The sequence below is a fragment of the Kluyveromyces marxianus genome, chromosome 4 (assembly GCF_001417885.1).
Source record: "Kluyveromyces marxianus DMKU3-1042 DNA, complete genome, chromosome 4".
Taxonomy (NCBI): domain Eukaryota; kingdom Fungi; phylum Ascomycota; class Saccharomycetes; order Saccharomycetales; family Saccharomycetaceae; genus Kluyveromyces; species Kluyveromyces marxianus.
The window spans coordinates 303,311-316,377 of record NC_036028.1 but is presented as its reverse complement, the minus strand read 5'-3'; the positions used below and the strand labels follow the sequence as shown (position 1 = coordinate 316,377).

Below are 13,067 nucleotides of genomic sequence, written 5' to 3'. Positions count from 1 at the left end.
ATGGATTCGAGCTCATCTTTTAGTCCTGTATCAATCTCTAACGAGAAGAATTTGAGTATACCATTCCTTGTGGACTGGATTCTCACAGTGGTTCTATGCATATTAGTTCCATTTTACTTTGGACGAATATCAGCATGGATATTAACACAGGCAGTAAACGTGCTCCTTTGGAGGCGACATAAAGTGAAAATTACCATTCAATCGATAAAGATTTCGTTTCTTGGTGGTCGGATCTTCTTTAAGAATCTTACTATAGTGACTAGGGATTCAACGATATCGTTTTTGGAGGGGAGCTTTACATGGAGGTATTGGCTCCTACATACAAGGGTTCGGGGCTATGATTCTGAATCTAGAACAGGTTTAGATGCTATCAATAATGAAAAATTACCAGCTCGGTTCTTATTGCAGTGTTCCGGTGTCGAAATATTCGTGTATAACCATTTCGACGCATACGAATCCCTATTAAAGGAACACTTCGCTACTGCGGGAGATGACTATGCTTATAGCGATTCTAATGATGACGATAAAGCAACTGAGCTCACAGAACAAGATGGCTCTAACTCTAAGACTTCTAATACCAGTGGCAGTGCAGCAAGTTGTGTTAATGATACAAAAACTGGATCGAAACTCCCGATTTTGGCGGGAGTGTTTCCAATCCAATTAGCAGCCAACAGAGGTGCTTTAGTTCTCGGAAATAGAAATACAAAGCATGTTGGCGTTTTCAGTTTCGAACAGGCCAAGGGTATATTTGACATACATACTTCGGCTTCTAAACTGGACTATTATAGAAAGAAACTGTCTTTGGATCTCACTGACACAAGTTTTCAACTACGCACTAACCTAGGTTACCAAAACGATAATCCCATCAAGACATTTGTAGTGGAAAAAACGATGGATAAAGTACTACAGAGCGTCTCTTCTCATTGGAACAAATTTCTAGGAATAATATGGCGAGGCCATCAACTTCAAAGCAATGACCAGTTAGAATACTTAGAATCTTGGAAAGGTTTGGATATATATCAAAAGCACAAGAAAGATGAAAATGACGATATCGATGTAATAGAATTTCAAGATCAGGAATATGCTCGTTACAGCAAAATAATGAAGGCTGACAAAATATCATTGAATTACTATTATGATATACCGGGCGTTGAACAACAAGAGAATTCTTTCACTGCCAATACCAAAGTTGATACTACGGAAAGACAACATACCCCTGGAGAGGAAGAGGAAGAGGGAGAGGAGGAAGAACAAAATTCGTATTCTTTAGCCCCAATACCACCTGAGTTTGGATGTGATATTGTTGTCTCTACAGCAGCAATATATTACGGCCCATGGTCCAATGCACATATGCAAGACATTATAAGGTTATTCTCTCCAATTATTACTAGAGATACAATACCCAAAACACCATCGACTGATGGCAAATTACGCCAATATGAAACTTTTAAAGTATCTATTAACTTTTCTGATAATAGTATATTACATATTCCTACCAGGGAACCCAGTAAGGATGAAGATTTTCTAAAAAGATTCAAGGAAACAGGCGACACCCATAGGGCATTTGGATGGTTGAATATATCATTGAAAGACGGTAGTGAACTCCTGTTCAATATAGCTCTCTGTTCAAAAAATAACTATATTCCCAATGAGCTATTCATTAATCTATTGGAACCAGAAGTAAAATCTAGTGTCAATCATGAGATTTTATTCAAAGCTAAAAGCCAGAGTATTACTGCTGATGTTGGATATCCCACTAAATGGAATGGTGAAGCTGAATGGATGTTCCAATTAAAGAGTTTTGGTGCTGAATTATTTCTTCTTAAGGATCATATAAATCTAATTTCCGATCTTTTTCAAGATTTTTCTTCAAGAGCCACACATGAGTATGACCTCTTCAGACCGTTTGTTTATAATATAGATTGGAGCTTTACTGATTTCAAGTTGATATTGAATGTAAATGATGCTAACATTATCAATAATCCACTTGACTACAATGAAAACTGTTTTTTATCTTTAAGCGGACAATCGTTAAGGACAACAGTGAACTTACCGTTTAAATCAATCGATTCACCATATCATCAAAGTACCTTTTCTATAAGTTCTCCAATTGTGATACTTTCGATATTACCACCTAGTTGGAACACTTTAAATGAGTTTCTAGACGAAAAAACGTTTGGTGAGTGCCCGAATTTCACCCTAACAGGGTCTTATCTCTCACACTCATCAGTTGATTTAGACAATGTCGATCTTATCGAGATGGATATTAGAAGCTCATCGACAAAATTCCTATCATTTGGATTTGTCGTGAGGTATTTGATGAATATAAAGCTCAACTATTTTGGCGAATTCAATCATTTCAAAACCACAGAGGAGTATAGTAATGACTTGAGGGCGAAAGAAGAATCATTATCAAGCTCAAGGGACACATATTCGACAACGGATGACTTTTCTTCCATAGTATCTTCAGTAGAGAGTGAATCTTCAGGTTTGTCAGACGAAATTGCCATAGATGAATCTGCATTTTTAAGGAAGAAGAACGAAACAGATGTATGGATAACATTTTTTGTTGAAGATGGTACTATTGTTGTTCCACAAAAAATATACAACTCAAAGAGCTCATATCTATTATCATTCAATAGTCTTGAATTTGACATGCGATATACCAATTACTATATGGACTTGAGCTTAGCTTTATCAAGGATTAATATTTGCAGGGATGACAACTTTAGTTTCGGTAAAGATATTAGATTGCCTCAGGAGAAGCCATCAGATTATGGGATAATAGATGGTCTTCATATCCATGGACATAGAATGTTTGGTGTTCCTCCAAATGAAGAGACATATCTATGCAAGTGGGATATTGGGGTAGGTTCAATCAAAACAGACACTACTTTGGATTTTCTCGTCACTCTTTTCGAATCACTTAAAAAACTTGGATTTTCTTATAAAGATATGGAAAATCTTTTAATATATAATTCAAAAAGTCCGGAAGATATAACTTCCTTATCCATATCTTTGGTAGGTATTGCTTTATGTGTCAGAAGTGCTGTTCCAGACGAATCAATCAACATTGCTTTGAAAGATATTAGTATAAACTCCTGGGATTTGGTAAATGAAAGTTATTCGAAAAGGTTGGATGCAAAAATAAAATCATTATTCATTGATGCAGTTAATAAAGATGGAGAAAAAGCCTTTAGTTTAGAAACATCGGTAGATCTGTCATGCTTTCCAATAAAAAAGAACTTTAAAAATCATAAATTCGAACAGAGAAAGTGCGTCCTTGTTAATGACAGCCCTTTTCATCGGTGTAAGTTTTTATTGAATCTTGATGACCTCAAAGAATCATCTTTATACAATGATTTATTTGGATCAATTACACCAAGTATTTGTATGCCTTCCCTTGCAGAACCACTCACTGAACAAACGTTTGACAAAATATTCGAACTTCTACTCGGAAACCTCTCTAACCTTGTAACCTTTGACGCGGATGATCAGGATACTAGATACTTGATGGAGGATACATCAAGCATTGAAACTAATTATGGACTTTCCAGGATTAGAAGCAACAGAATCAAAGACTATTTAGTCAATACCCGAAGCAACTCAAGTACGCAAAACATATCGATACACTTGGGACCAATTAATATTTCTATTACACCTGAAGTATTTTCGATATTAGCGGGTATTATTAAGTGTATGCCAAAAACTGATATTTTTGACACTATGGATTTTTATGAAATGTCAGTATTAGAACTTTATTCCGAAGCCCTGCAAAATGACTCTAAGGTAATGAATATATCGTTGGTTTCAGATCAAATAACTGTGAATATTAGACCTCAAAGTAAAATAGCAGAAAGCGACGAGAAAAACAACTCTATGCTTATTTCAATTTCCAAACTATCTATTCTTTCACAGACTAAATCGACTGCAAAAATAAGTGCTGAACTTGATGTTGTTACTAAAGGAAATTCAAGCGACTCGACTTTAATGTGTGATGTCGATGATTTGAAAATCTCCATTAATAAAACTCCAAGCAACACAATGATAAGTCAGGATTCTATTGCAACATTTTACCTTTCTACTTTGAATACCGTTCTATGCACAGACATTGACATGCGTTCGAGATTACAGATTGGAACAGTGAGATTATCCTTTTCTGATGACGATGTAGATATGATAACAGATTTTACTATTTTACTTGTATCGTCATTTTCAAATTCTGTGCAAAAGATAAAGAGCTCACTTGAGATGAAAAAAGATGATAAGATAATAATGTTGCTGAAAATTGCTCAATTAGGCCAGAGCAATGGTATTGATTCTGTGCCTTATGTTATTACTAAACCTGCATACATCACAAGACTCTCTAAATATCATGTGCGTGATAATTCCAGCTGGAGGGCAATCACACGGTTACGTTTTGTCTCACGAAATATCCCAGAAACAGATTACAATAAGATATTTACTGATTTCAATGAACTCGAAAAAACTGAATCTTCTGAAGTCAGATCTAGATTTTTAGAAGTATTCTCTCATTGGAAAAATTGGGATGTAACAGAGATTGAACAAAGTGCCTTATTTGAATTTATTTTCCCAATCCCTATTGAAGACAATGACGACTCATCTTATAAGGATGCAAAACTTTCGTTCGAAAAGATTCATTTAGAAGTAAACTCCATTAGGCAAGCATCTCTTCTTGTGATCAAGCAATTAGATATAATATTAAGAAAATTGACTCTTGACTCAATATTAGACTTTGATTCAATCGACTATGATAAAAAAGAATTAGATGTTGGCATATCAACAGGGTCATTGTATGTGGCTGTAAATGAAGACCATGTAAGGAAAGCCGTTCTCCTAAGCCGAAAATTGGAAACCAAACAGAAAAAATCCCTAAATATATCAAAATCATTCGCATTAAGAATAAATCAATGTTCATTGGGTCTGAAAAATCTTACAATAGTAGTTAGTACTACTGAATACAAGGCATCAATTGATTTGAATGATGCTTTGATAATTGCACTAAAAACTACTTTTGAGAGGAACTCTGTGTTTTCAGTAAAATACTCTTCTGGTTTAATTGCATTTGGATTTTCGTACCTTAACCAGAATCTACTAAGAATACAAATAAGTAGCATCGAGGAGAGTTTCATAGGTATGGAGACGGATGGAATATACTTAAACCGACTAAACGTCGGTGAAGTTATTATTGATTCAAGTGAAACAACTCTTCAACACCTCATCGAACATTCAAAATCTCTTAAACTCATGTTAAACAATATGAAAGGTGATTCAAAACAAATTTCGGTTCCTGGTCAAGAAGATGGCGATAAGAAAACAAAATACATCCTAAAAAGTTTGGTAGCACTTGAAGCATTTGAATTGAAGACATCTTTATTTTCGCCATTTGATTTAAAATTCAAACTGACTACCGTTGGAATTATATCTGAATTAGGAAGGAAGAGATCAATTAGCGCTAATTATGAAGAATTGCTTCTTGATATCTTTATGAATAGTTATAAGCTGGTGCGTATATTCAATTCTACCACAAGAATAGATTTCAAAGATGATATCTTACTCAATGATGTCGATGTTGATATTACTACCTTAAAAGTTACTCTTTGTGACAATCGTTTTCAATTCGATAATATTATCCAAAGTATACAAAACCTTCTTGCACAGAGAGAAAAACGACCATCAGATATTAAATGTGAGGGTACTGACCAGAATATTTCCAAACCTTGGAGCTTCAATCTAAACTGTGCGTATATGGGATTTTTGATTGAGATAGATAAAACTAATTATGTGATTGAAATTAATGAGAGTTCTCTATCCTACCTCAAGAAGCCTTCATCGAACATCAAAACAAATAAGGTGGAGCCGAACTCCAATGTATGGTTTAATACCCAGAGTCTATGTTTTTTGGTGGTGCATCCTGATATCCCATCAACCTTATCAAAGGTTCTAGACATTGGGGCAACGTTCAAACTCACCGAGGATAGTTCAAAATCTGCATTACAAGTCGAGAGTCATTATACACGCCTATCATTGTGTTCTTCAACACTGTTTAGTATTCTTTTCCTAATTCGTGAAGGTAAAATGCTATTTCATGACATTCCTTCATTTTTCTCTGATGATAATTCTCCAACTACGCCTAAAGATTCTTCTTTCCTCCAAAAGTTGTCCATAAATGTTTTATCTTACAAACTATGTTTAGGTTGGCTTTTTGAAGGTGAAAATCGCCAACCTGGTATTATGTTGGGGTATGAAAGTCTATTTATGGCTTATGAGAGACCCTTTGGAAAACTGACCTTCGTGGATGGATATGTTTCTATAGCACAAGGTAAACAGTCGAATGACTTCTACATTACTGATGGAATTCCCAAATTTAATAGAAGCCACTTATCAAGTATGCAACTCAATTTTTGGTTCCATGAAAAGAATCTAAAGAAAGATCTTTTCATTAGAATGAATGCTGACAGCATCGATGTTTCTGTTATGACAGATATCGTAGATGTTGCAGCATCTACTGTAGCATCAATAAAAGAGTTCCAACGGAAACTGTCTTCTATCAATGAACGCTATGATTCAAATAATAGCAATGAAGACCACAGAGGCGAAAAATTCAGCTCTAAAGTTTTAATTCCTTCTATCAATTCCATAAATTGCGTTGTGAACTATGGAGGTGGAACTATCAAATTATTCAATCCAACCGATGTAACTGAACTTGATCAGAAGTCATCTTTTGAACTGACTAGCCCTTCTAGCGAAGTGTCTGTGAGCTACTTATTTGACGTGAATAAAGAGAAGAATCATTGGATAAGAAGTTACGTCAACGTAGAATCAACCCATAACATCCTCTATTCATCTTGTGTTCCTGTTTTAGTTAACTTACAAGAAGAAATGGAGCAGCTTCTTGGCGGCTTTAATACAAATAACACATCAACTGCCCCGAATGATGAAGTGACTACCAAGGCTGAATTCCAAAAGTCACATTTTGACTATAATAATTTATTGAAAAACTTTGATGTTGCGTTCATTATTCATATTGGTAAACAAGATATCACTTTGTCATGTGAACCAAAGGCAAAAATTCAAGCTGATCTTGGATTCTCTAATTTCAAAATTTCGCTTTTCACCAATCCTTCAATTAATGACAATTCTGTTTCAGTATCTTTGCAATGGTCAAAAATCGAGATTAACACAAGACATGTCTTTTCTAGAGAGATTAGTTCCTCGGCCGGAATTGATGATGTCCTGCTCGATGTTATCTTAACAGAAAAGGAGAACATCAGCATATATGGTCACATTATGTTTTCCGGCACCAAATTATACATGAATTTGAAGCAGCTCCAGGATATATCACTATTCCTCGATATCTGGTCACCAAAAATTAAGAAAAACGAATCTTCTCGGGTTAAGGGCCTACAGGCACCAAAAACCAAATCAAAACCTGTGTCAGAATCATCTGCTACTAAGATTCCATGGGTGTATCGTATCATTTTCAAAAATACCTCCGCTTCTATTGACATGGATCCTTCACTTGGGTCCATTAATTTCCAAGCCCCATCCTTTTGGATATCCTCCCGTCACAGTATTGATTGGTCTCATTCTGTCAGCTTTTTCTTGAAAGACATGAAGTCTAACTCGGAAGGTCGTCTGGGCGGATCTTTAGAAATAGGAAATTTATTATTCGATTCTAGTGTTAACTGGCCTATTAGAAACCACAAATTCGAAGCTCCATTGGTTAAAGTGTCTGTTACAGTAGGTTATTTATCCATCAAATTAGGGTTTGATTACCATTCATTTTTAATTGCTGTGGCACATGATATACGCTTTGCACTATGGAATGAAAGAGACGAGAGCGGCTTGTTGAAGGATTTATTGGCAGTTTCAGCAACTTGTGGATCAATTAATGTATTCTTAACTGCTTTATCTTCAGCCAACCTTTATGATATTCATAACACTTTTGAGCGGTTGAGGATGGAGAACAAAAAATCTTATGTGCAAACTTTGAAGGAATCTAACCCAGAGAGCTCAGGAAGGATTCGTGCTAAAAACTCTTCACTTGTGGAACCCCTTCGTCTACGTACTAATTTGGTTGCTGAAATTGGCTCTTTTAGATTACAAGTGTTCCCTAGTACTCTATTTGACAGCGAAGTGTTAGTGCTAAAAGCTACAAAAATGAATGTAGAGGCAACTACCCAAACAGAACAGAAAACGAAGACCGATTTGACGTGGCAAATACATGATATTAACATCAACTTGGCACGCTTTAACAATGATTTAACTGATGACAATTTCTCCACAATATCCGTTGAAGAATATAATTCGATAGCATCTGCTGTAGATGGTGATATTATATTGGCTGCACCCTCTGTATTTGTTGGTATAACGACTTGGCAGAAAATACCTGACACCAGAATTGAACTTTTGTATTCTAGTAGTTTTGGTGATAAGGTGGACATAAAATGGAACTTAGATCCGATAAACTTTATTCGAGAAATGTGGGCAACACACGTGAGAGCTTTATCAGCTCGTAGGGGACATGCTGAAGCATCCCCATCGAAACCATTTTTTGAGGATGAGAACATCGCAGAAAAGATTAAGATTGTTGATTTAGGTACTAAATACCAGTACGTTCCTTTAGATGAACCTCATATTGAAATGCCTTTATTGAAGGACCTTGGAAACGCAACCCCCCCAATAGAATGGTTTGGTGTGAATCGTAAAAGATTCCCTGGTATGACACATCAACTGGTTGTTGTTCCTTTACAAAAACTTATTTACGTTGCCGAAGGCCGCTATAACAATATCCTTGGTGATAATTTAAACAGTGTGTAAAACATCAACATTTTGTAATGTGGTACTTCGTGTCATATTATTGTTCTTATAAATTCCAACAAGATGTTGTGCTAGTTCAAACATGTTATTTCTTAAAGATATCACAATAAATTGGGCATTTTTGGTCCGCTCTTTGATGTAATTTGCTACAATTGAAACATTTCTAAAGTCCAATGCCGCATCAATTTCGTCCATAACATATAAAGGTGTTGGTTTGTATTTGTGAAGAGCAAAAACCAAGGCTAGTGAACTCAAAGTCTTTTCACCACCAGATAAATTAGAAATATTCCTCCATGACTTTTTAGGTGGCATAACACTGAACAGTACTCCTTCAGAAAAAGGATCAAGACTATCTACGAGCTCTAATTCGGCATTTCCACCCATAGTAATCATTTGATACATCTCTTTTAAAGTCATGGATATTATACCAAATCCTTCCAAAAACTTTTCAAGTCTTTCTTGTTTTAACCGTTCGCATCTTCCTCGGACTTCTTCTCTTTTAGCAACAGCTTGATTTAAGTCCAATTTTCTTCTTTGGTATTCCGCCAGTCTGCGAGCGTATTCCTCCAAAACATTTATATCACCAGTAAAATTATCCAGATAATCTTGTAGTTGCTGTAGTTCCAAGTTCAAAACCTCTACATCAATACACTCCAATTCTGATTCTGATAAGATCGACAAACTTTCGTCAATTACAATTTTATCATTTTGTTGCATTGAGACGTCCGTCATTTCCACATCACCATCACCATCACCATCATGGGTAATTGAAGCATTCTGTACCTCATTATTAGGAAGCAGTTGTTCATCTGATTCAACCAAGATGCCTTCTTCAAGCTTGGCTAACAAATATACTACATCTCTAATTTTTAGGTTTGAAAGTTCATTGTTAAACTTCTCCAAATCATTGGTAATCTGTAACTTTACCGACTCAAAATTGTTTAGTTTCTCTGTAAAGGTTAATTCTTTGGCTTTAAAATCGTTAAGATCTTTTTCTATTCCAGCTAATTCTTCTTTCACATTGTCTTCCTTTTCCTTTAATTCGCTCTCCTGGTCATTTAATGTGAGTAAGAAGTTATCGAGTTCATTCTTATCTTTCTGAACGCCATCGAGTCGGATAGAAAGCGTGTCAATCTCGGAAGTACAGCTGTTGGCTTCATCAGAATATTTGGTCTTATCTTTCAATCTTCTCTTTATATCTAATTCTAGTTTCCTACATTTTGCTTTGTCCTTCTTTTGTTTGTCTTGTATTATCTCGATACGTTTTTCTAATGAATCAACTTTAGATATTTGCATTTGAAGCTCGAGACCTCCCTTTTGCATTATAATTTCCTTTAGTCTATCAATTTTATCTTGGTTAGATTTTGACTGGTTCAAAACGGATGAAAGCTCTTCTCGTAATTTAGATAGGTTATTTTGCTCATTAATAAGAGGGAGTTGATTATTTTCATGATCAGACAATTCGTCATCAATCTGAGACAGCCTTTGATTATAAGAAGTTAGTTCAGCAACACGGGATTCTTGTTCAAGTTGAGTTTTAGATATGTCAACATCTATGGCAGGAAGACGATCCGTAAGCTTTTGCAATGCCGATTCCATCTCATGAAGAGTTGATATCGCACTGTTAAAATTCGTCTCTTTCGCCGATAGTTGAGATTCCATTCTCAGAACGTCTTCTCTGGAGTAGTTTCCAGAAGAGTCTGACTTGGATCTCATAGCGCCGCTTTGTGGAGCTCCACCACCACCGGACATTGTACCTGATAGATCGATTAATTTTCCATCCAAAGTCACCACTCGAAATCTACGGCTTCCATATGCAACTCTATTAGCTTGTTGTAGGTTTTCTGCCACTAAAGTGTCACGCAAAACAGAATAAAATGCAGGCTTGAATATATCATTCATTGGCTTTACTAGATCAAATAATCTAGGAACGCCTTCTGGAGTTTGTATTTTACGTAGATCAAACGAACGGAGTTTTTCAAGAAGAATAAACCGTCCATAACCAAGCTTATTCTTTCTTAAATGATCAATACATTGCTGTCCACATTCAACTGTATCTACAACTATGTCATCTAGCCTTGGACAGGCAGTTGATATAGCAATATCGTATTTATCATCAACGGTTCCCAAATCCCCTAATCTACCATGAAATCCTGTTATACGCCCAGAATTCTGAAGCTTTTTAAGAGCTTCTAAAACAGTACTTTTATTTTGATATCCGCTCAAATTTGATTTAGCTTCCTCAACAGTTTGTCGTTGTTGAATTAACACTTCACGCATCTTACTTATTTGGTTTTTGGCCTCAAATATTTCCTTTTCTGCTGATGCTATCCTGGTCTTCACTTTCTCCCTCTCGTTAGTTAAATTCTCCAAATTTTCTATCGTTTTTTCGTCATTAGCTTTAAGATCATCAATTGTTTTTAAAATGCGATCCCTCTCACTTTTTAGATTGTTATGAGTAGACTTCAACATGCTAATTTTAGCTTCAGATAGTTTTATTTCAGACTGTTTATCTCGTATCTGATTATTATATGGTTCCAATTGCTTTTCTATAAGTTCGATTTCTTGGGAAAGATCTTTCGTTTTTTCATGCAATTCTAATTTGATTTTCCTTAGCTTTTCCTTTTCGGCGTCAAGAGTTTGAAAGAGTTCTGTTAGTTCAATTTGATATTCCTCATTTTTCTTATTTAACTGTTCCAATTCATCTGTTGCATGTTTTGCATCAGATTCTGACTGTTGGAAAGCCTTTTCTGCAGCTTTCAGTTTTCTGTTAACACTCTTGAGCTTTTCCTCTATTGAAATGTACTCTTTTTCCAAAGTTCTCTTTTTGGAGTGGGATTCTTTATATTTGGCATCCAACTTATGAATCTGAGCCCGAATATCTTCGAGATTTGAAGAAAGGTTTGTAGCCTTCTGTTGCAGGTTGGCATGGACTTCTTTTTCCTGTTTGAATTCTTCCTTAAGAGAATTGATCTTTTTTATTGTAGAAGCTAGCTTTTTATCATTAGACCATATTTTATGTTGTAACAATTTTGACTTTATTTCGGTATGCTTTTTTTCCTTTTCAAGAAATTCTAGAGCCTCGGCTTTCCCTGATTCAAGACTTTGCTTCTCTTTATCGACTAACTCAAACCTATTTTCTTTCTCCAAACAGATATCATTTAAGGTTTCAATTTCGTTCAAGCAGCGTTCAATTTGAGGCTTAAAGTCTGCAGTTCCGATAATATCTTCTAAGTATTCTAAAAGTCCGTCATCACCATCTTTATCCGCCTTGGGTTTCATCTGCGCAATAGATTCCACTTCACCTTGGAGAATCAAAAACCGCTTATGATCTAAATCGATCCCTTCATCCTTCAATAATCTGGTAACTTCGGTGTAGTTGCTCTCTTTCCCATTAACGTAGTATTTAGAAGAATTGTTTTTGAAAGCACGCCTTTCGACGACAAGTTTGCCTGAAGAATGTAGAATTTTCGTTTCCCCATTTTCCATGTCCTGTACGTATTGGAAATGAATCTGAACAGAGCACGATGGCAAATCAGGAAACTGTTCTGATTTGTGAATTAGCTCCGAAAGTTTCCCCTGTCTCATCTTGTTAGCTCGAAACCCAAAGACAAAGAGCATCGAATCAATAACATTGGATTTTCCTGACCCATTGGGACCCACAACGGCTGAAAAAGATGTATGAAAAGGTCCGATCTCTTGTACACCAGCATAAGACTTGAAATTGTTCAAAATCAGTTTGTCAATACATAAACGTTGTATCGTCTGAGTCTTGGACTCGTGCATCTTCTGTAATTCAAGTCTATTTGCTTTCTTGGGAGAAAGCCTGATGAGTTCTAGCTTTCTTGTAGGGGACCTTGTTGGCGATCGTGTGGGGGATCTAGGCGGCGATTGACTGTATTCACGTCCTCTTACCGCATGAGACACAGGTGGGTGAAGATTGGGCGGATCCATGGTATTAGAGGTAGCAGTAGTGGGCTGGGACTGTGATTGTGTGTTGGATACGACATACTTCCGCTCAGGTGACCCCAATATCAATTTTCGAGGTGTTCTAGTGGGCGATTCAGAGATTCTTGGTCTCTTTAGATCTGGAGACTCGTGCAAATGAGGGATAGCTTCATCACCAGACATGATAGGTCAAGAGACAACAAAAAGATTTGCTCTGTAGGTGAAGTATGTTTTCAAAAGCCAGATCTGAACGGCAGTATAATGCCTTTGGGTAT

At 36.1% G+C, this 13,067-nt stretch overlaps 2 protein-coding genes across 2 annotated transcripts; one reads left to right on the top strand and one right to left on the bottom strand.

Moving 5' to 3' along the window:
* On the top strand, positions 1 to 8,844 carry CSF1 (Csf1p; the record flags this gene model as incomplete). Its single annotated transcript, XM_022819420.1, has 1 exon — positions 1 to 8,844. The coding sequence occupies one exon, from the start codon at positions 1 to 3 to the stop codon at positions 8,842 to 8,844; it is 8,844 nt and encodes a 2,947-aa protein (XP_022675987.1).
* Positions 8,830 to 12,975, bottom strand: SMC4 (condensin subunit SMC4; the record flags this gene model as incomplete). Its single annotated transcript, XM_022819419.1, has 1 exon — positions 8,830 to 12,975. The coding sequence occupies one exon, from the start codon at positions 12,973 to 12,975 to the stop codon at positions 8,830 to 8,832; it is 4,146 nt and encodes a 1,381-aa protein (XP_022675986.1).
* Positions 12,976 to 13,067: the final 92 nt, after the last annotated feature.